Source organism: Canis lupus, chromosome 21 (genome assembly GCF_003254725.2).
Source record: "Canis lupus dingo isolate Sandy chromosome 21, ASM325472v2, whole genome shotgun sequence".
Classification (NCBI taxonomy): domain Eukaryota; kingdom Metazoa; phylum Chordata; class Mammalia; order Carnivora; family Canidae; genus Canis; species Canis lupus.
The window spans coordinates 15,187,108-15,213,843 of NC_064263.1; the positions used below are offsets into that span (position 1 = coordinate 15,187,108).

At 35.5% G+C, this 26,736-nt stretch overlaps 1 protein-coding gene and 1 long non-coding RNA gene across 35 annotated transcripts in view; one reads left to right on the plus strand and one right to left on the minus strand.

Moving 5' to 3' along the window:
• DLG2 (discs large MAGUK scaffold protein 2) overlaps positions 1-26,736 on the plus strand; it is a 1,976,108-nt gene that overhangs the window by 1,220,776 nt on the left and 728,596 nt on the right. For 2 of the 30 annotated variants that reach the window (XM_049099004.1, XM_049099007.1), the window contains exon 1: positions 22,545-22,696. The exons of 26 other annotated variants lie outside the window; for them this stretch is intronic. In XM_049099004.1, the coding sequence (XP_048954961.1) occupies positions 22,592-22,696 (105 nt within the window). In that variant the 5' untranslated portion in view covers positions 22,545-22,591. Of the gene's footprint in view, positions 1-22,544; positions 22,697-26,736 lie in introns of those variants that run through there. 2 more of the 30 variants (XM_035703943.2, XM_025419460.3) reach the window with 1 other exon arrangement.
• LOC112642085 (uncharacterized) overlaps positions 1-26,736 on the minus strand; it is a 118,243-nt gene that overhangs the window by 18,373 nt on the left and 73,134 nt on the right. For 4 of the 5 annotated variants that reach the window (XR_007404662.1, XR_007404663.1, XR_007404664.1 and 1 more), the window contains 3 exons: positions 11,680-11,870; positions 4,827-5,102; positions 4,469-4,554 (listed from right to left, as the gene is read on the minus strand). This is a non-coding gene — a long non-coding RNA (uncharacterized LOC112642085). The remainder of the gene's footprint in view (positions 1-4,468; positions 4,555-4,826; positions 5,103-11,679; positions 11,871-26,736) is intronic. The other variant, XR_007404665.1, reaches the window with a different exon arrangement.

Below are 26,736 nucleotides of genomic sequence, written 5' to 3' on the forward strand. Positions count from 1 at the left end.
TTAAAAATTGGTAGGGAGGGAATCATGTGCTAGGTGAAGCATGCTAATGAGGTACTTCTTTAGGTAATACTGTGATTGGGTCTCTGGATCCAATATTTTATCTTTTTGAAAGACCAGCTAAGTAAGTATCCAGTATCTGACAGGTATTCAGAAGGAACTGGGACCATGAAACTCAGACTGGCTTAAAGGTACATGATATCAAAAAGATTACTTTTACATAAAGTAATTTATTTCAGTGAAAAATATAATTATCAGAAGAATTGAAATACCTATGTATGCAAAATTTGTTTATTCATTCACAAGGATTTATTATCTATTGTATGCCAAATCCTATTCTAGAAATTTGAAAATATAGCAATAAATATAATAGGCAAGATTTAGTTGAGAAACATCTAAATTAACAAACAAATAAATAAGATTACTTCAGATAGTGACATATAACTGAAAAATAAACTAGGGAAGTGTGGCATGGAGGATAGGTTGATGGAGAGAATGCTTCTTTGGATAAGACGCTAAAGTAAGGGAAGGCCTTAATGAAGAGGAGACCATTGAATTGATATTTCAAGGATAAAAGATGAAAAGGAGATAGTCTTATAACAATCTTCAGGTGGTGGTTACAAATAAAAGAAGAGCACGTTCAAGGACTCTAGAGTAGCAAAAAAGTTTGATATGTTTCTGCAACAAAAGGTTAATATGGAAAAGAGAGCATACATGGAAGAAGGGCTGGAATGGAGATTGGAGAGGTCGATAAGTCCAGGTCATGTAGACTTTGGAGACTATGGGAGGGAGTCTGAATTTTATCCAAAATTCAACAAGAAGCCATTGGACAAGACGTGACCTCAATGTACATAGTTAGAATGAGCTGTGGGGAAGTAATAACGGCAAGGGGAACCTATTTAGAATGTCCTGTATCCAATATGTACTTCCAAGAGAGGGATAATGATGGCTGGACCCAGATATCAGCAATGGTGATGGAGATCCATTGTATGGATTGAGGCTATCTTCTGGATATAGAACAATATTAGATAGTATGAGTTTCTTTGAGGCAAAATAGGATGAAATTAAACAGATAAGGAAAATGAAAGAAGTGAAAGATCATTTCCAGCTATTGGATCTCTCTCTCCTTGGAGTCAAAACATATTCAGAATTTGTTAATTATTTGAACTCAGATGTCACACTCCTTCCCACCTAGTGTGTTCCTAATTGGTAGACAATGCTTACTTCTCTGAGCTCCGTTTTTCTTTGCTTCCCTTCTCAATCCCTAACATATTTTCCAAACTTCAGATTTTTCTTTAGGGAAGATAATATTTTCAGCTATCCTGTTGGCCTGAGTGTTCTTGCATTTCTTTAAGACTATCTCAAATGAGTGAGCTTTGCTCTTATGAAGGCAAGTATAATTTACTTCACTTTTAAGTTGGATATTGAGAGGGTATCCTAATAAAGTCCCCGTAATCCTGAGCATAAAGCAGTGGATCGTGGCCCATCATATATGTGATGTTGACCTTCCCTTTCCTCTTCAGTTCCCACATTGACCCCTTCCTCTACAACTTTCATGAGAAATATTTGTAATATCGTGATTAAATACATTGGATGACTGATAATCTTTATCTCTGAAAGTTACCAGATGAAGAGAGTTTGGAGGGGATGCTAAAGAAATAATCACTTGACTTTATTGAAAATTATAATAATAATTATTATCATTATAAATATTATTATTTAGAGCATATGGTTCAAACATATGGTTTCTCCTCTCTCTCTCCATCCATTTCTTTTCAATTGAACTGTGAAATCTTGAGTTTATCCCTGGGACACCATTCATTAAGTTCATTAGAAATTACCCCAAATATGAAGGAGAAATGATATAGGAAATTGGGTCTATTTACAATGGAATCTAGTCTCAGTTTCTTAAGATTAAGCTTCAAGTAACAATATAGTATCACAGGCATATGTCCATTGTTCTTTCTGAATTTTTTTTAAGAGTTGATACTGGTTATTTTGCTAATTAAATTCCAAGGGGATTTTTGGAAAATAAATAAATGTTTTTCTAAGAGTTATTCTTCCTTTAAACTGCAATTTGATATTAAGACAGTAATGAGTAAGTTGTATTTTTTAGGAATAAACTAGCCACTGGGAAGAGATATTCCCTTGTACATTCCACACCAATTGACTGAATTGATGTCAAAATTGATAAATCATATTTTGTAGAATCTGAAAGTGTCTTCTTATCATGTGTTGCCTGTGGCTAACATGGCAGCAGTTTGGTATAATGTCCATTATCCCATTTCTAAAATTATGGTATTGTCGACTCCACTGTAGCATTGGCCTTGACAGAATGCATAAATAGTCTCCTGAAGAGCTCCTTGTTTCAAGTCAGTATGTAACTGTATATTGCAAGGGTCATGGTTTAATTCCTGCATCAGCAGAAATATTATAGTGCCAGGCTGTTAAGTGATCTATCTCTTTCAGCTTGGACTCATGCTTGAATTTCACAACTCAGAGGAGAGTGAGTGAGTATGCTCCAGTGGAATGATGAAGAACTGGAAATCAGGAAATTTAGCTGGGCTGACTGGACTCTGAATCACCCAAGCCAAATCTCAGAATCTTAGTGCATGTCAAGTGGACGAAGCTAGACTAGATGAAACATTGTTAATATGTTTCACTGTGTCGACCCTGATTGACTCATGATGGCTGAATGGACAGTGATGCTAAGAAAGATGGCAAGGCTACATCTGTACCCCTCAGAGAAGAGCAGAGTGAAAATGAACACAGTTAGCCATGAATAAGGAAAAAAGTGGCAGCGCAGATCTCTAGTTTCTTTTACAGCCCTGGCACTCAATGATCCTGTTTACTTTAATATGAATGGTGTAATTTTGATAAATTATAATGATAGCTATACTTTATGAAGCATTTCTTATATACTATCTTAATTTAATATAACCTTCAAAATAGGATGGGAATGTAAGTCATCTCCCCATTTTATAGATGAACAAATAGACTTTAGAAGGAAAATAAGTTGCCCTAATATGCATCACTAACAAGAACCAGATTTATGTTCGGAGCTCAGGTCTGAGCCCAAAGGGGCACTCCTTTCATCATGTTGTACTAATTTATATGTTAGCCTGCATTTGCTGGTGTTGACTTGATTTATGAGAAGCTGATAAGCATTAAGAGATCAGAAACTAAACTTATTTGGGTCACAATAGAGCTCAAAAAGTAATGATTATGGATGAGACTTCTGCAAATGTAATAGGTTTGGGACGAAGTAGCAAAAATACAGCTTTAAAAATAATTTACTTACCGCTCTTTTGGAGATTCTATTTAAATATTCTTTTATTTATTTCATTAAGCCATCATAATTCTGTAATAGGATAAATGTCTCAAAAACTGGAATGGGAAAAGCTTTCTAACCTCTTTTGAAATGTGGAAGGACTATTTATGATTTAAGGAGAACTCCCTCTCCCCATCTTAGGGTCCATTGCTGCAGTTGTTCCACTCAAGGGACAGATCTATCACTTAACTAACACGATGGAGAACTCCCAATAAGTTCTTAATAAATACTTGCTAAAGAAAAGGATATGGTATATAGCATCCTTGAGTTTTATTTCTCATTTCTGTAATAGAGAACAAGGGTTGTTCTTCAAAAAGCTATCTCAATTTACCTTTTTTAATGTATGCATGATAGCTTGAAGATAGAAACCCATACTATTTAGTTAACTCAAAACAGAGTGCCTGTTTAGCAAGATGAACCTGAACCAGAATATGGAGGGTTCTATAGCTATGATTTCCAATCCTGCTCTGTCCACTAGAACGTCCCTCCTATTGGATTATATCAATCCAATCCAATCCAACATCCCTTAAGTTATATCATGAGATGAATCATATCTAAATTATGTTTCCTGTACCCTTTATGACCTAATCTGTTATATTGATACTGTTACATACACATTCATTTCCCGGTAGTGGTAATGGTAATGCAGGAGGCTTGTATGCTCATATATTTTTTTTCCTGCAGAACATCTAGCTATTGCATGATGGGTGAAATTTGGCTTGTCTTTTTAGACAATGGTTTTTAAAATAGGTGTGATTACTTCTGATGAGTTCTAGATTGTCCACATAATCATGTCTTCATTTCAGCAGCAGCTGAGCTTAGTTCCTCTTACTGGAACCCTCATTACAGATATTCCTCAACTGACAATGGGGCTAAGTTCTGATAAACCCATTGTAAATTGAAAATAACATAATTGGAAATGCATTTAATACACCTAATCTACTGAGCATCGTAGCACAGCCTCACCTACCTTCAACATGCTCAGAACACTTACTTTAGTTAGATGGCAAAACCATCTAACGCAAAGCCTATTTTATAATAAAGTGTTAAATATCTCATGTAATTTGTTGAGTATTGTACTGAAACTGAAGAACAGAATGGTTGTATGACTAACAGAATGGTTATGTGTTGCTTGCTTACCCTTATGATCCCATGGCTGACTGGGAGCTGCGGTTTGCTGCCCCTGCCCAGCAGCACAAAAGAGGACCATCCTGCATATAGTTAACCTAGGAAAAGATCAAAATTCAAAAATCACAGTGTTTATTGAATATGTAGCACTTTCACACTATTGTAAAGTCAAAAAATCATAAGTCAAACCATCTGAGTTAGGGACTGTCTATATATATGGCTTTTTTTTTCCTCCCTTGACTTATATGATATTTTACTACTACAATTTCAAAGTAAGGTATGTTGGCCTTCTGTCTTAAATTTCTTCGATTCTAAGGAATTTAGAGCTCAATATTGGATCAATGACTAAATATACCCACAAAGATCTTACCTGGACTATTGGAAGTCTTTAAATTGGCTTTTTGCTGCCAGTGCACCACAAAATCTATCCACCTCAAGCTGCCAGGATAGTCCAGCGCTCCTTCCTCCAACAAAATGCCTTATCATATCTCTCCTACTTCAAATACTTCAATAGTTCCACACAGCTTATAGGATACAGTCCAAATCTCCTAGGGTGATAGAGAAGCCCCCATCACCCACTCAGTAACCAACTTGAAACCTTAAAACCAGTTTCTCCTCCTCTCTCTGTCCTAAGTGTATTATTATCCTGAAGAAGAAAAAGAAAAAAAAGTCACATTTTGAATACACTATGCACTTTCTTATTTCTAAACTCTCACTCTCTATCAAATCTGAGGAGCTCAATAAATAGCATCTTTTTTTTTTTCATCTTAAAAGTAAAACCAGATAAGATAGAGGTGCCAGATTCTGATAGAGATTTTTTTTAAAAATCAGATTTATTACTGATGAGAACTGCAGTGGAGGAAATGGCTATGGTAGGCCGTCAGATGAGCTGGCCAAGATCTTTTGAACTAGATTTACTCCCTACTCCAAACTATGAGCTTCTCCTATAGAGGCACAGCCTGCCTCGCTAAGCTGATCTTACAGTGAGAAGAGATTGCAAAGCTCAGGCTGGACAGATGGCTCCCAAGAAGGAAGAGTAACCTGAGCATGCCCAGTTTCTTTCTTTGAACTTATCCAGCATAAAATTTCCTTCTTCTGGGAATGGAGTAAGAGACCCAGAGCTTTTCATTTGGAGAAGTCTTCTCCACTCTAAACCATAGGAGTGAAGAATAATCTGCCTGTGTGCTTTTCTTCTGAGCCTGGGAAATCCTTTCTTTCTTGTTTTTCTGCAGAATTCTGGCCACCCTGCACATCCAGCCACAATGGCATTTCGTTTTATCTGTAATTTTTCTTAGGTCTACTTAGTCCCTATCCTTCCCTAGAGCCCCAACTACTTTGTTGTTGTTTTCTATTACATTTTGTATCCATTCCATCATAGTATATGATGTAAGTTTCATAAAATAATTAGCTAGTCTGTGAAATCCTCAAGGGCAGGAGCTAGTCTATGAAATCCTCAAGGGCAGGAGCGGTATTGTGCTTTATCAATACTAAGAATTAGTTTAGAACCTTACAGATGCTTAATAAACAGATTAGATGTTTTCAAAAATAATTAAGGAAAAGGAAATTGGGGTGCTTTGGTGGGTCAGTCGATTAAGTGTCACACTCTTGATTATGACTCAGGTCGTGATCTCAGGGTTGTGAGATCAAGCCCTGTATCAGGCTCTGCACTGGGTGCTCCTTCCCCCCACCCCCCATAAAAAAAAGAAGAAAGAAAGAAAGAGAGAGAGAGAAAGAAAGAAAGAAAGAAAGAAAGAAAGAAAGAAAGAAGAAGAAAGAAAAAGAAAGAAAGAAAGAAGAAAGAAAGAAAGAAAGAAAGAAAGAAAGAAAGAAAGAAAGAAAGAAAGAAGAAGAAAGAAAAAATAAAAAGGCAACTAAGTGAAGATAACTTACTTCAGTGACTGCCTCCTAGGTGCTAAGAACTAGGTTATAAATGTAGCCGTATCAATTCCTCTAATTTGCACAATGACCCTGAAATACTAAAGACATTACTCCCATTTTACAGATGAAGGGAAGGGTTCATGGAAGTTTGCCTATCTGTGGAGCCAATGTTTAAACCCAAGTTGGCTTATTCTTAGATGGACCCTTGTATCCCCCAGATCTTTGGATCATCTCTAGATTATTTTTTAGAATATAAATCAAATGGAGATAAAAGTCATTGCTTGAGAAGAAACTTGACATTTAAATGTTTTTTAGCTTTGTTTAATAAGTTTTTAGATAGATAAGGGGGAGTATAAGTTTAGAGGTTAGCATTTTAACACTGACATTTTACTGTTTTCAGTGATGGGACTATATGTGCCATATCATTTAGGATGGATAATGTAAGTCATACCATGCATGAATGAGTAGCCAAGAAGTTAGACTATAGGTTTGCTGTCAGTCCAGATATTCAAAGATTTGTGTCTAGTCTAGTTGGGCAATATTCATTTGTTTTCCTGACTTCACTCATCCTGCATTATCTTGACCATAATTTTCACCTCATGTCTGATTGGATTTATTCTTTAATTTCATATATTTTAGCTCACCCAGCTGACTTCCAGTGATTTTAGTCAATGTTTAGTTGTATACGATAAAGTCTACCTAATCTTCAAAGTACAAAGAATAAATTATAAAGAATTACAGTATTTTCTTGACATATCTACTGAGTTGGTTACTAACAAACTTTTTAAAATGATGAAACAGTAATAACTGATGTATATTGAATTTTTAGTACCTAAGTATCTGCTTCTCAGAAAGACAAAGTAAAGGCAGAAAGCAGAGAATGTCAACAAAATCTAAAAGATCCTTTCAGGAAAACAAATTCTGTAAAAAAATATTAGTTCAATCTTCTATGTCTTCTTTTCCTGAGAGGCAAAAATGTAGAAAGAATTCTGCCAAGAAGGGAGGGTAGAATCCATTAGGAAGATTGCCCCTTTGCTCAGTGAAGGCCATGATCTGAGTTGACATCTAATTGTATTTGCTTATTTCAGAGCTGCAGATATTCCGTCTTTAGTGAGGACTGCTTTGGAACAGGTTAGAAGCTGCAGCACTGAGTATGATCAGAATGAGTTGGCTTTAAAAAAAAAAAATGAGTTGGCTTAGTTACTGAGAGTGGTCTTGCTGGTGCTGGCTAATTAAAAGTAGGAAGCCACCTTATAAAATCCATTGCTGTATTATGGATTCAGTTACTACTCCCTCTAGTAAAGAGTACCTTGAAAAGGACTTTCTTACTTTTATCACCACACAGTCCCCTAAAATACTTAAAACACTGAAGCAAAAGGGAGAAATGGTAAATGCAACCTGCTTATAATCCTACAATTTGCATTTAGGCTCTCAGAACTATTCCCCATTCCTTTCTCATGATCCAGGTGAGACCATCATATGCAGATGGATTATGTCCCATATTTATCTAGGGTCCTCTCCTCCCTTCTCCTCTGGGCATCAGGAGGTTCAAGAGTAACATTAAAATATTGATTATAAGCCTGGATCTTGGGGTAAAGGCTCACCTATTTAGAAGAATAACTTGCTTCTGGTTCTCTCTCTCTCTGGACCTATAAAGTTTCCTCTTACTCATATTAAGAGAGTGAGTCATATCACACACACACACACACACACACACACACACACACACACCACAGCTGGGATGTAGAGACCATTTTTCTCTCTCTGTAGCACAAAAGACTTAGATCACAATTGCTTATTTGATCCCCTACTGTTGGTGCTCTAATGGGGTTTTTCTGCATTGAAAAACATAGGTCAGTAAAGGCCAGATTTGGTTGATTCTTGTAATTTTCCCTAATTCTCTCACAATAGCTTAGGCCAATATTAATTCCAAGTTTGTGGCTTTACTGTAGAAGTAGTGTTACCTAATAACTGTGCTTTTGTCTCCCATTTTTGAAAGAGAGACTCTTTTGTTCCATTTGAAAGAATTTAAAAATGAGGAGCCTAAGGATTAACTTTTTAATTAGATATAATGAATAGAACCTTTTCATCACAGCAGTTTTCTTTTCATTATAAAAGGAAAATTGACAGTTTTTGTTCATTTAGTGTTCATTGAAATGGTTTTTAAAGGAAATTATTGCTGAGTAAAGGGATATCAAAAAGCATATGCCTTTTTACATTTTTATGGGAAGAGACTGCTGATGTAGAGGAATTATAAAGCCCACAAAACATTATATTTCTGTGCCTGGGTAATGTAATATTTAGTCTTAGTGCATTATAAAAGCTTCACCCCAGTATAAGTGTTTGTGATCCCTATGTTAACTGACCTTTGATCACATCAACACACTCCAGTGAAATCAAATTTGCAAGGTTTATTTTGGTGGAATCTGTTATTTGTGCTTGTGGCCAGCCTTTCAACTTTGGAGTAGTTTACATGTCACTCTTGACTTCATAGTATAATTTCAAATGATTTAGTTTGTTTAATTTGTGGTTTTGCTATTCATACATTAATAGTCTATGTGCAACTTCATTTTGGGGTGAATAGGCCTGGACTTCATGGGGATAAATGCTTTTGATGACTCTGAGACTGGGATTTAGCTTTTGTTCTAACCCAGAAACACCTGGCTTTTGAAAATAAATCCTAGCTGAGCTCCTGCATCTGTAGTACTTACCTCCCAGTCATTTAAGAAATAACTGTAAATTTTCTTTGAATAATACTTTATCCTCATAGCTCTTTATTGCCTAAAGTGCCAAACAGAAATTTATCCCCCTCACCTCACAGACCTTCTATACTTTCTCCTTCCTGATAACATTAATAATACTAATGATAATAATATTTATAGTAAATTTACATTTGGTATTATTCACTTAGCATTCTTATGTGTGAAGAAATGTTAAATAATCCATTCAATCCTCACAATATGCCTAGAAGTTTGAAAACATTATTATTAATTATTATTATTCACAATTTACACAGAAGAAGGCTGAGACTTGATAAGGTTAACTAAATTACCCAAATTCACACAGTAAATAATTAATGGAGCAGATACGCAGACCCATTAATCTTCCCCCAGCAAGATTTTTAATTAATTGTTGTTCCCCTGCCTACCGGCTTTACTAGAATCAAGGACTCTCTCCCCTTTTCATTCTGTCTATCTATCTACCTTTAAATCAAACTCCATTCATTTTGCTTTTTCACTAGTGCTTGCTTGTTGCCTGCCCTAGTAATCTGGGCTCACCTCTCCCTGGCTCTCTCACCTGATCTCAGTCTTCACACCATACAAGTTGGAAACCTCAAAGTCATCAGTAATGTCATCCTCTCCTTCCAAGTGAAATAGACCAATAAGATATCTGTGTCTTATTGGTCACAGGGAGAAGGAGAGGGAGGGATGGAGGGAAGGAGGAAGAGAGTGAGGGAGGGAAGGAGGAGGGAACAGGGAAAAGTAGCAAGAGAGATAGAGTCTTATTCAAACACTGACTAAGATATGTGGTTGCTATCCAGGAGAGACATACTGATTAGGAGGAAGGAAAAGGGAAGACAGACTCTCAGGGAGCTTCATTTTAGGGTTATTTTGATATCTTAAGTTGAGACAAAAAGTGACTCTGTGAAAATTTTATGATGTTAACTGTGCAAAAGATTATTCCTAAGGAGACCAGCACTTTAGCCCTGGTCCTGCCATGCATAATCCTTGGCACATTCCAATGGGTCTGGGTCTCAGTTTCCTGTTTATGAAATAGATAAAAGGATCCTAGCCTCATAGAATTTTTTTTTTTTTAAGAATCAAATGAGATACTTATGCAATGATGAAAATGCAGTATTCTCGAGGTGCTTATGAACTAGTGAGATGAGAAACATAGGACATATGGATAGAACTTTGTGTTACATAGAAATAGAAACAGGTATATTTAAAGAAAGATAATAGTCAATGATCGTTTATTGGGCATTTATTTTATGCTGGTCACATGAACTGACTTATTCAATCCTCACGACAACCATATAATATACATGTCATTATCCAACCTATTTTTTAAAAGATTTATTTATTTATTCATAGAGACACAGCTAGAGAGAGAGAGGCAGAGACACAGGCAGAGGGAGAAGCAGGCACCATGCAGGGAGCCTGATGTGGGACTCGATCCCCGGTCTCCAGGACCACACCCTGGGCTGCAGGCGGCGCTAAACCGCTGAGCCACCTGGGCTGCCCTATCCAACCTATTTTATAGATAAAGGAAACTGAATCCCAGGGAGTAGAGAAACGTGATCAAGGTCATATAATTAAAAAGCAGTCCAACTAGGATTCTAGCCCAGGAATTCTAACTCCAGATCTTGTACCCTTAACCATGTTCTCTGTTTTGGTATAGAGACAGGAGAGTATAGGCATTGCTTAGAGGAGAAAGTAGTTTAACCCCCAGCATTTTGCTGCCAGTAAGGAAATTCTAATATCACAGGGCCCACCAACATAGCTCCTCTCCATGGCTGAGGGACACCTCAGTGTTAGGTTTACCTTTGAACCGTGTGCCCTGCCCTCTCAGCCACTTCATCACTAGTCATTGGAACACTTGGGCATTCAAAAATATTTGTTTGGAAAAAAATTGGGTAACTATGCTGTATGGATCTTGCCTCTCAAATCTTTGGAAAACAGAAATGGCAATAGGCATACTGAAAGTGCCATTAATTTTTTTTTTCTTGTTTCCAGTTGAGATGTTTCTGCTTGGCCATACTTAGGCAGCATGGAAATAAAAGATAACTTTAATCAAGCATCTTTATAGTTCTTTCATGTTCTAGTTAGCAATTCTGCAATGCCTACATTAAAATCAGATTATCTTAACCTGTCATGTGATTACTTCTTTCCAGGCTTTTTACTAGAGTGGACCACAGGGCTACAAATATCATAGAAGCAAATTCACTCAGGGGAGTTACTGATTTTTTTCCATTTTTCATTTCTATTTCAACATGCAAGGTCCTAACCCCCTCCTTCCTATATTTAATATGTCGTGCATTGTCAAAAGCATCAGAGTACAGCATTATTGGAAGCCTCTGTGAGATCCTGGTCATCTCACCCTTGAAATACAGTTAGGTATATACTACTGTTGCATAGACTGCAAAGACAAAATGCTATGGGAAATTTGGAAGGGAGGAAGGGCAAGCAATCTGAGAAGGTGAAAACATGATAATGGCAATCAAATAATACATGCTGACAAAAAGACCTGAGAGTGCAAAAACCTAAGTTCAAGTCTTCTATCTACCATTTATTCCTGATGTGATCCATGTGCCTATCATTTACTCATTCAGTGTTATCTGTTACCTCAGTTTTGAGACGTGAATGCTAATTGTGGCTGTACCCACTCCACGTGATTTTTGCGATAATCAAATCCATTCATCTATTCAACAAATGCCACACATTGTGTATGTATAGGTGATGCAATGATACACAAAAGGACTCTTCTGGTTTTGGGGTAGTCCAATGAGAAGTCCAACAAGGAGTCCAGCAAAAATCTGAAAGTCACAAAAAAGAGGTTTATAAACTAGGTTCCGTGAAAAACTATGACAGGTTGCCCCAATAGGGTCTAGAGCAGTGGTTCTCAAGTAGATAGGATTTTATCCCCCCAGGAGACATTTGGCATGTCTGGAGATCTATTTGGGGATTACAACTGGGGGAAGGGAGAGCAACTGACATCTATGAGTAGAGGACAGAGATGCTGCTAAGCCTCCTACAATGCACAGTGAAACTGAGATTTGAAAGATAAGTGGGAGAGAATTCTGGAGAAGAAGTGGGAGAAGTTTTCAGGCAAAGTAACATTTGCATAGGAACTGACATGAGAATGAGTCTCATCATATCCTACATACTGAAAGCAGGCTGGTGGAGCTGCAGCATTGAGGGGGGAGAAAGGATACAAGATGACAATGGTGATGGGCAAAGTTAATGCCAGTCAGGTCAGGGGTCATGATGAAGTGGATATTGGGGGTTCCTGCGATGGATGCTTATGGCTTAACCAACTGGAGGGAGCTGAGATTTACTGGATAAGCAAATGAAAGAGACACAGATTTGAGGGGGAGGAAAGAGGATAAGAGCTCAGATTTTGAAGGCAGTAAGTCTGAGATGTCTGTGAGATTCTTGGATGGAAATGACCAGCAGCAGTAGAATATGCAATTCAGGAGAGAAATCTGGACCAAGAATATAAATGAAGGAGTCATTATATATATATATATATATATATATTTTTTTTTTTTTTTACATAAACTTAAGCCCAACATGGGGCTTGAACTCAGTACCTCGAGATCTAGCTGCATGCTCTACCAACTAGCCAGCCAGGCACCCCTGTTGTGGTAGTATTTAAGTGAGTGAATAGATAGAGGATAAAAAGTAAAGGGAAAGTGAATTCCTAGTTGTGAATGTGCTTTGTCAGCAAAATGTTCTCTATAAATATAAGGAATTACCGTCATTATCAATATTAAGTGCAATACTTTTCACATCCATCCATTTGTTTAACAAACCATTGACAATCCTATGACATGCTAGGCTGTGTGCTAGGGCCTGGGGATAAACAAAGGAATAAGAATGACACCTGTCCTCAAAAAGAATCAAGAAAGTAAGCGGGAGACATTAAATTCTTAACACTGTCCTACCAATGAGTTCACGTAGCTTTCCTTCTGTCAGGAGAACCCAGAGGAGAAGAGGTAAGGGCTCTTGAAGGGGAAGAAAATGAGGAAGACAAACTTGATCTTCTTCAGAGTTCTATCCAGGTTAGCCCTGACCTTAACCCTGCCCTGAGGGTTAATGAGCTGTGTGACCTAGTGTTTGGTAAAACTATGTTCCAAGGAGACCTAGTGTTTTTCCTGCTTCAGTCAGCTTCTTTGGGATCACTTGCTTTCTCTCCCATAAAATACTGGAGTTATGATTCCAAAGACTCAGCCGAGAGTAGGTAACAGCACTCTATTACAAAGACTTGCATCTCTTAAACACTTTTGAAATATGACTAACTGACCAATTGAATTTACAGTGCATTTCTCTACTGTATGAATCTTTATATACTACAGTTCATTTCATGCCCTCTGGAACATTACTGCATACAGTAAAAGTTCGTTTGACCTTTAACCCTGGTACAATCATGTGAGTCTTGTCTCATCAAAAAAGACATGTCATTCTCTCTTAACTAGGGGAACATGGATCACATGTGAATTTTTGATAATAAAACCTGTGACCAAACTCACCATATATTCTTGAAAATAAAAAAGAACATGATAAATATACTAACATAAGTTTTTTGGAGTTTTAGTAGGTAGGATTTTATCTATTTTAGAGCTCATGAATCATAATATCAAGTAAACACTGAAGGAGTCCATCATATCCCAGGCACTGTACTGACTGAACATTTGTGTCTCTTCTCTGAAACTATAGCTTAGTGGGAAAGACTAGAAATAAAAAGTGAATGGGGCACCCGGGTGGCTCAGCCGGGAAAGTGTCTGACTCTGTTTCAGTTCAGGTCATGATCTCAGGGTCGTGAGATCAATCCCTAAATTGGGCTCCACACTGGACGCAGAGCCTGCTTGAGATTCTCTCTCACCCTTCCCCTCAGCTCCTCCCCTACTCTCTCTCTCTCAAGTAAATAAATAAATGAGTAAATAAATAAATAAAGTGAAGAAACAAATATATGTTAAGATGGGAACTGTGAAGGAAGAATCAGGTTTCAGGGAGAAAAAACATAAAGAGGATACGTACTTTAGGGTATAGTGGTAATCAGGAAAGATAAATCTACAATTACCTAAATACTTTCTGATCACGAGTCAAATGGAGTAAAAAGATGCAAATTTATTGTAGATTTTATTACCTACATATTTCTTACTAATTATGTGTATGTTAGTAAATTTAAATGAAATTAACTTCAGAAACACTATGAGTAGAAGTGCTTACTGTGTGCCTGGTTCTGCTCTGAAGATTCGCAAATATTAACTCATTTAGTCCTAAAAGGTAAGTACTGTTACCTCCATTTTATAGATGAGAAACTATGCAGAAAAAGCAAGTAACTTGTCCAACATAGCTAATAAGTGGTAAAGCAATTTACATTAGCCTCTGTGTCTATCTGTAAATTGAAAATAGTACTTCCGTGGGGATGAGAAGGATGCTGGAGGGGAAAGTAGTTTTTTAAAAAGTAAAACAGTAAATTTTTATTCTTACAATTTTAATATCAGTTATAATGTCACTGTTACAATGAAGTAAGCTCTGAACTTTAAATGTGACAGGGAAGCCAGAAATTTTAAGATGGAGGATCCCACTCTTAAGAGAGCTTACTGTCTTACTAGAGAGAGATTATCAGCATGCAGGACATAATGCATAATTCAAAATTACATGGGATATCTTTGCTAAATTTAAGGTCATGTCTGTAAGTGCTTACTTTAAGAAGAAAATGGGATTACTGAGGATTAAAATATATTCACAGATCACTGAATTATAGCTCTGAAAGACAAAGGAGATGGTTGAATCTAAGCTTTTTATTTTATAGATGAATAATTGAAGCTTGTCAAAGCAAAATAAGTGGACCAAGATCTTACAGCTAATTAGGGCAAGAATCATAACTAAGGGTATGGCCCCTGGATATGAACTCTAGCCCCTTTTTTTTCAGGTTAAACTTATCCATATATTGTGTTTCCCTTCCTGCTAGAAAGTCATTGCTTTCTAATCCTCTCCCCTCCTGTGAGAGATGGACCAAACTACAAGTTTATAATATTAAATGGTGACAGAGCTTGTCACTTGGGATAAAACCCAGGAGAGTGAGACTTTCTGCTGTGTTTCCAGGAACTTTTAAAGAAATTTTAAAAAATAGCTTCAATGAAGTTAATTAATATCCAATGAACTAAAGACATTTAAGATATACAATTTGATAAGTTTTAATTTGTGAAACCATCCATTCAAGGTAACGAATGTATCCATCACCCTCAAAAGTTTCCTACTACCCTTTTGTAATCTCTCCATCCATCTCCCTCCCCCATGTTCCTTACCTCCTCATACCCAGGTTCTCCTTTCTGTCACTATAGATTAGTTTGCATTTTCTAGAGTTGTGGATAAATGGGATTATACAATATGTACTCTTCCTGTCTTCTTTGATTCAGCATGATTATTTTGAAATTCATTCATGTGTCGTATGTACCCATAGTTCGTTCATTTGCATTCATCTGTCACAGTTTGTTTACCCACTCATCTGTTGATGTTGTTCTAGTTTTCACTATTACTAATAAAGCTACTAGAAATATTTGTGTATGAGTCTTTACATGGACATATGCTTTCATTTCTCTTGGATAAATATCTAGGAGTCAAATAGTTTAATCATATAGTGGGTGTATATTTAACTTAAAAAACAAAAACAAAAACAAACAAAAACCGCTATACTGTTTCCAAAGTACTTGTTCCATTTGTATTCCCACCAGCAATGTATAAAAATTCCAATCTTCCACATCTTCAACAACCCTAGGAATAGTTTGTATTTTTTTTTAAATATTAGCCATTCTAGGAGGAGTGTAATGGTATCGTACTGTATTTTTAGTTTTTATTTGTCTACTGAATAACAATGTCAGTCATTTTTTATATGCTTATTCAATACATGTACATTTTCATTGGTGAAGTCTTTGTTAAAATGTTTTGCTTGTTTTTAATTGGATTGTTTCTTCCTTTATTATTGAGTTTTGAGAGTTCTTTCTATATTTCAGAAACAAATCCTTTATTAGATATACGGTCTGTAAGTTTTGCCTCCATTCTGTGGCTTTGGTTTTCTTTGGCTTACCAATGGTTTTCAAAGAATGGAAATTTTTAAATTTGTTGATATCCAGTTTATCAGTTTGTTCCTTTATGGTTGTGCTTTTGTTATTGTATCTAACCTAAAGTCACAAAGATTTTCTTCTACTTCTTTTTTTAGTTTAATTTAGGTTTTATGTATATGTCTATAATCTAATTTAAGTTAATTTTTAAAGAGAAGCGTACATCAAAGTTTGCTATTTTGCATATGGATATCCAGTTGTTCCAATATCATTTGTTGAAAAGATAACCTTTCCCCATTGAATTCCCTTTTCACTTTTATTGAAAATCAGTTATCTATAGATGACTGGGTCAATTCCTGGAGTCTCTATTCTGTTCCATTGGTATATTATTTATCTTTATGCCAATGCCACACCGCTTTATCTTAACTTTATAATAAGACTAGAAAACAAATAGTACTTTTTCTAGAATGTATTTTTCCTCCTCAAAGTTGTTTTGGCTATTCTATATCCTTTGAATTTCTATAAAATTTTAGGATCAACTTGGCAGTTTCTCCAGGACAAATAAATAAGCAAACAAACAAATAACATTGCTGAGTTTTTTACTTGGATTACATTTCATTGAAATTATAAATTATTTTTCAGAATGTGATATATTAACAATATTAAATAGTATTTTTACCCAGAAATGCGGTTTAGCTTTCCATTTATATGGCCTTAATTTTTCTCAGGAAAGGTCTGTGTTGTTCAGTGTACATGGTTTGTACATGTTTTATATAGTTTATACCTAAGTATTTTATATTTATTATAAATGGTATCATTTTTATTTCAATTTGCATTTAGTTACTGCTAATATAGAGAAATACAATTTGATCTTTATGTATTTATCTTGTATTCTGAAACCTTGTTGAAGTCACTTATAGATTCTAAAGTTTGTTTTAGACTCTATGAGGTTTTCTACATAGAAAATTATGCCATATGGAAAGAAAGACACTTTTATTTTTCCCTTTCCAATATTTATTTTTTCATCTGTGCACTGTCTAGAACTTCTCAGATAATGCTGAATAGAAGTGTTAAGAGGGGGATCCCTGGATGGCTCAGTGGTTTGGTGCCTGCCTTTGGCCCAGGGCGTGGTCCTGGAGTCCCAAGATCGAGATCCAGGATCGAGTCTCAGGATCGAGTCTCAGGATCGAGTCCCACATCGGGCTCCCTGCATGGAGCCTGCTTCTCCCTCTGCCTCTGTTCTCTGCCTCTCTCTCTCTCTCTCTGTCTCTCATGAATAAATAAATAAAATCTTAAAAAAAAAAGAAAGAAGTGATAAGAAAAGACTTATCTCTGTCTTGTCCAGAGAGGGTGTTTTAAAGCCAGGAATGGATATTGAATTTTGTATAATGTTTCTTGTGCCTGCTGAGATGATCATATGGTTGTTTGCTTGTTGTTTTTTTTTAATAATATCATGAATTGTATTGAATTGTTTTCAAAGGTTAAACCTACTTGGTCATGATGCATTGTATTTTTATATGTTTCTGAATTTTATTTACTAACAAATTGTTTAGAAAATTTTGCATATATATTCATGAATATATAGATATATATTCATGAGAGCATATGGGTATTTGCTTTGCTGGTAATATCTTCATCTGGTTTGGTACCACGGTAATCTGGCCCCCCAAAACCAAATTAGAATGTATTCTTTCCTCTTTAGTTGTCTGAGTTTGTAGAATATTATTATTTCTTCCTTAAATGCTTGGCAGAATTCATCAGTGAAGTCATCTGGGTCTTGGTTTCTTGATTCTTAAGTACAAATTCAGTATCTTTAGTAGATATATGGATGGCTATTTATGTTACTTACCTTTCTTGAGTAAGTGTTGGTGGTTTTTATCTCCCAAGGAATTCATTTCATCTAAGGTTTCAAATTTGTTGGCATGAAGTTGTTTGTGAGATTTTCTTATTGACCCTTTCACAGCTGTAAGATCCATAGTGATGCTATTACCTCTCTCATTCATGATTTTGATAATTTATTTCTTCTCTCTTCTCCTCATTAGTCTTGTGAGAGGATTGTCAATTTTATTGATATTATCAAAGAACTAGCTATTAGTTTTATTAACTTTCTTTACATTATTTTCTGATCCTTTTTATTTCCTTTCTTTTGCTTCTTTTGTTTTTTCTTTCTTTTTTTAGTTTGCTATATTTTTCCACTTGTGAAAAGTGTAAGCTGAGATCATTAATCTGAGATCTTTTTTTCTTTTCAAATTAGTGTTTAGTGCTATATACATTCTCTTAATCCTGTCTTTAAGAGTATCCAACACATTTTGATATGTTGTGGTTTTATTTTTATTCAGGTCAAAATACATACTAATTTTTTTATTTTAATTTTTTCTTTAGCAGTGAGTTATTTATGTTTTATTTAGTTTCCAAATATTTTAGGACTTCCAAGATACTGTTTTACTTTGATTTCTAATATAATTTCACTGTGGTCAGATAATATATTCTCTTTGTCCTGACTCCCTTTCAGTTTATCGAAATTGACTATGGTTCAGAATATGTTGTGTCTTGGTAAATGTTCCATGAGCACTTGGAAAGAATGTATATATTTTGCTGTTGCTGGGTGGAGTGTTCTTTAAAGCTACACTAGCTCAAATTGATAGGTGGTTTTCTACAAGTCTTCTATATCCTTACAGATTATTCTGCTTATTCTATTAATTATTTGGGTTTTAAAATACCAACTATAATTATAGACATCTCTGTGTCTCCTTGTTACTTCGGTCCCTCTAGAAAACCAACTCTGTCTCTTCAACTTAGCAAATTCATTTGGTTTCAACTGGATCCCCTACAATGTGGCCTGGATATTCAAGGTTGTATATGGGGCAGCAACAAGGCTTATTTTATTTATTTCCTATCACTCAGAGTTCACTGTTATTTGTTGGCTGATATCCATATTTGAAATTCATTGTTTTACATTTTTGTTCCATTTATTAGTTGTCTCAGACCAGAGTGTAAATCCAAGCCCTGTTACTACATTTTTTACTGGAAGTACAATTGTCATGAAGTTATATTTAAACCAATCACCAACAGAAAGCATTCAAATGAAGACTTGTCTGGGTATGGTAATACCATTATACAAAAAGTACTTTCAGACATCCTAAGGCCCGTAATATAATTTAAAACATGGTGATATATTTAGATATGATGGATATATAGCCTAATAACTATGTTTAAAGGAAAAATGGGCAGCCATTAGATATCAGGTATTTTGCTAACAGGATGAAAATACATAAACTCTACTTTACAGGCAGGAACAAATGTACATTGAAGAGTCATTGAAAAGAAACAGAGGCTTGAAATACATTTATCTTTGCACTCTGTTTCCAGCACAGTGCTGAGCACATAGTAGAGCTCAATAAATGTTTGTTAATCTGAGCCAAGTTGGGCTAAGTCAAATATTTGATCAGGTGAGATTCATGGTGTACTTCACTTGAACGTTGAAGAAATAGATTGTAGAACTTACAACAGTTATCGAGCATGAGTATAAAACATGTAATATGTTCTTAATAAAAATTAAATCATTAAGTAAGTAATATGACCTAGATAATTGAACCATCTAAAGCCTCAAAGTATACCAGTGCACCTACTTAAAAATTGGGTAACAAATATATGGAATTTACCACCTCATGAAGTTTAAAAAGAGTTTCACCGAATATGGACACCTGAGTGGCTCAGCAGTTGAGCGTCTGCCTTTGGCTCAGGATGGGATCCCGGAGTCCTGGGATCGAGTGCCACATCAGGCTTCCTGCATGGAGCCTGCTTCTCCTTCTGCCCATGTCTCTGCCTCTCTCTGTGTATCTCTCATGAATAAATAAATAAAATCTTAAAAAAAAAAAGAGTTTCACTGAATATACGCACATTGACCATCTAAAAATTGCTTAGAGCTAAGATTGGTTAGCATTAGGAATAGGAAGTGATTGAGTTTGCATTTAAGAGTAGCTTCAGCTCCAGTATAAATCTTACTATTAAGCTCTCTTGGTGTCATGTTCCTTCCAAACCAACCAGTAATGGACTCTAATTTCCCACTCTGCTTTTGTTCTATTTTCCTTCCTTAGGAATGTCCCCCATCTATCTCTGCTTGTCCAAATTTTACCCTAACTTCAAGCTCTGGCAAAGTGCTAAATCTTCCATGAGGCTGCCCTAATTTCCCCAGTGGTTTTTTTTTTTTTTTTTTTTTTCTTTTTCATTGTTTTGTGAGTAGTTTCTGCTACCTCTTTTATGGCACTAACCATTTTTCAACTTGGCTTTTTGTTATTCGTGACATGTATCATCCCTTCAATTAGATTTTAAGCTTCTTAAAGACAATTCAGCATGTGATATATTCATGTGTCCATAGTACAATCAAAAAAGTATAACACACGAGATGCTTGATATGTTTATTGTATCAAAGAATGAATGAGTGATTCAAAGATCATTTTTTATGAAGAGTTTCTACATGTGGACTGCAGATTATCTACCTAAAAATTAAGGAAATGAGGATCGTTTAGGACATGCTGCTTAAATAAAAGAATGAAGGGACCTAACGAACAAGAGGTAGGAGAAGTGCAAGGTGGGACAGAAGATACAGCTGGGAGCTGAAATAATGGTGAATATTTGTCCAAGGGATTCAGAAAGGATTGGCTGGAATTTTGGAGGATAACTTACAAAACAACTTTTTTATTTTCCTGTTGTTTAAGAAATATGGAACATTTACTAGTAAAGGAATATCTTCTAGAAGTTGTGGGCTGGCTGGTCGACAGTGTATCAGGAAGAAGCATGTGGCTGGGGCAGATGGGAGAGTATAAGGGCAGGAATGAAGGCAGAGGAGGGACTGTGGGTGTGAGCCTGAACAGAAGAACACCATGAATGAGAAAAAGAGAAGGTTGGTTGAATTGATATTGAAAAACAAACTAATGGCAATAGCCTTATGTTGTATACTCATGAGATATTAAGGAAAAATAACCTTCCTATGAATTACCCAGGTAGAAATTTTGGAAGATCTATTCTACTTCCAATTCTTTCAAAAAAAAAAAAAAGTGGAAAATAATGAGATAAGAGGAAAAGTTTCAGCCTTTGAGATTTTCATACCACAAGGTCATCATCATGAACTAATCTGCCATTGCCAAGACTTAAATGCAGAAAAACTAGGTAACCCAAATCATGCAGCTCTTCTAAAAATAATGCAGTAAAAATCCTTCATTTATGTCATCAAACTATTTCCTACAACTTGTACCTTGTTTTGTACTCCTTAGATTTTCTAGGTCAATTAAAAGCACAGCTTATTTTTTTATATTACATATTGCCCTCAGTTTACCCCTTACCTCTAGAAATGGTTGAATAAATGTTCTCCTTGTTGGCTATGTAACTAGCTCTGAGAGTATAGATTCCTTTGGAATTTCTGAGTGCTCAGCATCTTTTTTCAAGATGCACTACCCCCAACTCAACAATCCCACAGACACTATGGGGGGCTAGTACAGCTTTACTTCACTTTGAGGGCTCCTGTCTTAGGTGAAGAAACATTCAGAATGTCACTATATTCTGTTATTCAGATTTTATTTGGTGCTTTATACTAGCCTTTTTTGTTGTTAAAGTGTGTAACCAATTTCTTTGGAATTAACATGTTCCTGTTCTGTGCAGACCACTCTCTGGTCCCAAGACTATTTAGAGGCTAATTCTCCTGGCATTAATTATGAAAATTCTACCTAAATGACATATAAATGTGACTTTTCTCCAATACATAAGGCAATAGAAAGATCCTCTAAATACTTTTAAATTTAAGATAAATAAGTGACTGCATTTTTATACTTCAGAAACTTCTGGTTAGTCTTTAGGGATACTTCAGATATACAACTCTGTAGGTAATAAAGGTAGTAATACTTTGTAGATGTAAATGTCATGTCTAGATCTAAAGTGAGAAGAGTTAGACATATTAAATAACACTGTGAGAATGAATGTATATAATTGTATTTCTCACACAGAAGACAAGTGTAGACACCTGCACACGTACATATATGTGTGTATGTAACCCACTCCCATCAATTTTACTACTTTTCACAAGCTACTCAAATTCTACCTTCATGGCCTGCCACCCAAATCTTCTGGTAGAAATATTTTTTCACATCTCTCCCTCCTACTTCTTTCCCCCCACACACTTATGGTATGTGCAGTTTCGCCAGACCCGTGTGAAGACAGGGGAACATTGATGGGATTTCTTTTCACAAGTGTGGGAACGAAAATCCTTCCCAATGAAAACATCTGTCTCTGTTCAAGTCATGCCCAGTTATCCCCCAAAAGAAATGTTCTGATTAACTTTTTTTTTTTTAAAGTCTTAAGATAGCAGTTTGTGTAGCAGATCTAATTAAGAAGTTTATGTAACAGATCTGCAGGGTTTTTTCCTTCTTCAACTGGGTTCTTTGAGCTCAGTTTGAGTGTTACTAGCTTTCGCTATGCAACGGCCAAGTGCTTCCCGGGCTGAAAATTATCAGCTTTTGTGGGATACTATTGCCTCCTTAAAACAATGTGAGCAAGCTATGCAACATGCATTCATTCCGGTAAGGAAAATTTCCTTTTATTTTCCTAAAGATTTTTTTCTTTTTCCTTTTATAGCTGTAGATAAATGGCATGTGTTATATGCATTTAAAGATGTGGTATCTTCTCTGTAGCTCTTATATGGAATAAATATATCTCTCTTTCTCCCTATGAAGTCTGAATTCTTAATACAGGCAGACATTGATCAATGAGAAAGTAAAGAGTGGTGCAAGCAAACTCGTCCCCCTAAAGAAAGTAGTTTCTAAAAGTAACATGTACTAAAGAAAGGAAACAAGAAGGATATTTCTCGTCTCAGTATTTGACGCAACTTACAGTATGTATTTTTTGGTTGATTCCCTCAGAATTCCTTAGAGTAGCTTGATATATAGATCAAGAATCCAAAGTTAGTTCTTATATTTTGGTTGCTTATCCAAGTAAAATCCACCATAAAATCTCTCTTGAAAAGCATGACTATTCCTTTCATAAAGCAATGATGCACTATTTAGAAATTTGTAAATATAGCTGGTAGAAATGTATACATATGTAAAATAAATTAATAAGTCAATGTCATTGTGTTACACATTGCAGAAATAATGTTTCTGCTTATAATTATTTAACCAGAGGAACCAAGCTGGCTACATTAGATTGGCTGAGATTAGGTAAATGGGACTTTGAAAAAGAGTTTTAAAATATTTGATTCTTTAATTAGATCTTTTTAAGGATTAAGAATAAAGGAATTAAGAAATAAGGGACACTCTCAACAATTAGTCTCTGTTAATAATTATTTGGAATCTCTCAAGTAAAACATTATTTCTGACATAGAAACTCAAGAGACATACCTCTATCCATAGTGGGAATAAACTTTGAAGTTCAAGTTTTTTTCAACCGATGCAAGTTAGGTCCCATTATATTTTTCTCTATAACTTGGGAATCGCCTAAGTGTTTCAAAGGCTGTGCTACATTTAAAGTTCTTCTCATGGAGTACTGTTTTCTAGTTGGATCTCTGTACATTGTCTTGATGTTAAAGACATAAAATATAATTTTTGCAAGGAATTTAAAAACTAATGATGAAAAGCTCTCTAAATCAGATTATGTTATAATGATTCTACATTGAACTGGAATCGGATGTGCATAGTTTGCTCCTCTTGTCTTTATTAAACTGTTCTTCCTTTGTTTTATCAAGGAGACTATGATATTCTTTGTGAAGCCAGTATCACCTAATTGTGGAGCAATTTTTTTAGGCAGGCAGTTCTTTTCTCCCTTTTAGGTTCCTTGCATGCACCTCCTCCAATTTATCACCTAACATATCTTGTTACAAGTGTTTTTTTTTTTTTTTTCTCTCTCTCTCTTATATTGTAACTTCTTGGAGTGAAAGAGAAAAGGAAAGTAAGTTGAAGGAAGAAACTAACACTTGTTTTCTTATTTTCCTGTCTTAAACTCCCTACATATAGGATGCATATATCCCCAGGGTCTAGCATAGTGCCTAGCACAACAAGGGGTGCTTGGTGAGCACTTGAGAAATGAAATCAAATAACAAATCTCCAGTTCTAGCATCTTGGCAGTTTTCATTAACAGCTTTGTCTATACTGACCTAATAAAATTATTTCTATTTAAATCCATCTGGAGAAAACAATAAACCTTGACTAAAGCATTGCAATGGGATGATGGTGGGAGCAGCAATGTGTTAATGCAGGGGATAGAGTCTTATGAGGAAAAGAAATAGCCTTGGATTCAATTCCCATAGTCCACGGGCCACTCTTTCTTCCATTCTTGTGTCTGTTCCCAAGTCCCTCTACTGCATACATGCACAGTTTTATTCAGGTTTGTTTCATTTTGACTGCTCTAAATCTGTTTAAAAGATATTAGGAGTTTGTCAATCTCTCAAATCTTATCATTTTTTTCCAAGTCTTGCATTAAATATATCATTATATCATCACAATTTTTGAAGACTGCCTTTAGAAATGATAGCTATTATTAAAATATTACTATCAGAGATAAATCTGTTTAAGTTGAGCCTCAGTTTATTTTTTTTTTCTCAGTTAATTTTTTGTCAGAAGATATAATTTAGATCTCAGAAGAAGAATACTAATTCATACTTTTTTAAACCCAGCAATAATGTAATTCATATACTCACACACACGCATATTTACACACACATATACATAAGTGGATGTATGATATACTTGCCTAATGATACCCTGCATTTTTTGAGATATACAAATAAATTCTAAAGATACATATATTTTCCCTATTGAGGAAATGACAAAATATATTGATTTAATCAATTGCCACCTTTAAAATTAACCTGGTTCTCCTTTAAAATAAAATACTAAAAATAAATAATGCACAGAAAATGTAGACATATATTATGTAGCTATCTTAGGAAACCTGACCTGAAAATTTCATGAGCAGGTAAATGTTTGTATATCTCCTATAAGTGTGTATTTCTAACACATCATTAGAATGCAGAGCTACCTACATGGTGTAGACCATGTCTCACACAAGCAATATATTAGCTATAGACAACAAAGAGTTTTTTAGTCAGTGTTCTTCTGTGATAACAATAAACTTGACATAAAATCTCAAGTCATAATAAAATCAATGTCAGAGAATCTAGCTATACAGCCTAAAGTTTATCTTGGTGAGAGGGAACTTAAAGCAGCTGATACCAGGAGAATGTAACTGTCTCAAATAATCTATACAAACAAGGAAGCCAGTCCATGAAATCTTTCAGTGGTCCAGTATTTGACTTCATATAACAGATCATGCCTTATAATGATGAGGTGGACATCAAATCTGGAATCTCAAGCAAATTCATCTATTTGACCCAAGACCACTGAGTATAAAACAGGAACACAGAATTTCCCATATCTTTAGCATAAGTGCCAGCCAAAATAAATTGTAAATATTTATTGGATGGATGAAGAATAAAAAGCTCTCTCTTGAATCTTGTAAATTGGTTCCACCATTGGAACTGTAAGTACATCTTTCTAGACATTTAGTATCTTTGGGGTCCAGGCAAATCAAAAGTTTTGTTGTTTTATTATTCAAGTGAATGGATATGCTTGTAAAAACTACCAAATCAGTAGTTCTTTTCATAGAGACTGACCTGTGTTTCTCTTCAGTATTAGTTCATTCACTTCACTCATCTTTTATTGAGCTCCTCCTATGTTCTAGGCATAGTACAAGCACAGGATAAGGACCTGCAGGTACACTTAAACTTTTATGACACCATCACTTTTGGTCATCACTTTTGTCTCTTTTGGAAGAGACACTTCATTATCTCTTGCCCAAGTAGCACCGCACTGTTTCTTGCTGCAATGAACAAAGTTGATTTTCCTTCTGCTGCTGCTGTTTTAATTCTGTCTTAAGTGAATGCCATGCAGCTTGCTGAGCATTGGGAGAAATACTCAGATGAACCAGGAGAAACCTGATGAAACCTACATCAATTCTGCTCATGAGGAATTTTTTCAAACAGATACACAGATGACTCTAACACCAGAAATTAAGTGTTGAGTGCCCTAAGTACTCCTGAATTACCATAAAAATTAAAAGTAAAGGTGAGAGTTTGGCAGAAAGGTTATCAGCTAGATTTTAAATGTTAAATAAAATATTGGCATGCAGTGATGGCAGTGATGATGGAGGAAGAAGGGCTTCAAATGGAGGGAACCGTAAAGGTACTTACCAATTGCATAAAAGTGGTCCATTTTTCCATCTGCTCATTTATTGAACCAATATTTATTTTAACTACTTTTTATGTATCAGAAAAATTGTGTAATATGACTGAGCATGTACCAATAAATAGGACAAACTTAAACCTGTCCTGAGGGCATTTACATTCTAGGGGAGAAGACAAACATAAATAAGCAATTACATATATATCTGTATTGCACACTTTGATGCCATCCTGTGAGAGTTGTTCATTTCTCAGAGTTGCAATTCTGTATTGCACACATGCATACCCAGATACACATCTATTATCATAGTATAGCAACTGTAGATATTTTTGCAAAGCCTGTACAAACAAGACAAATGGAATAAAATATTCTTTCCCAAACATTTT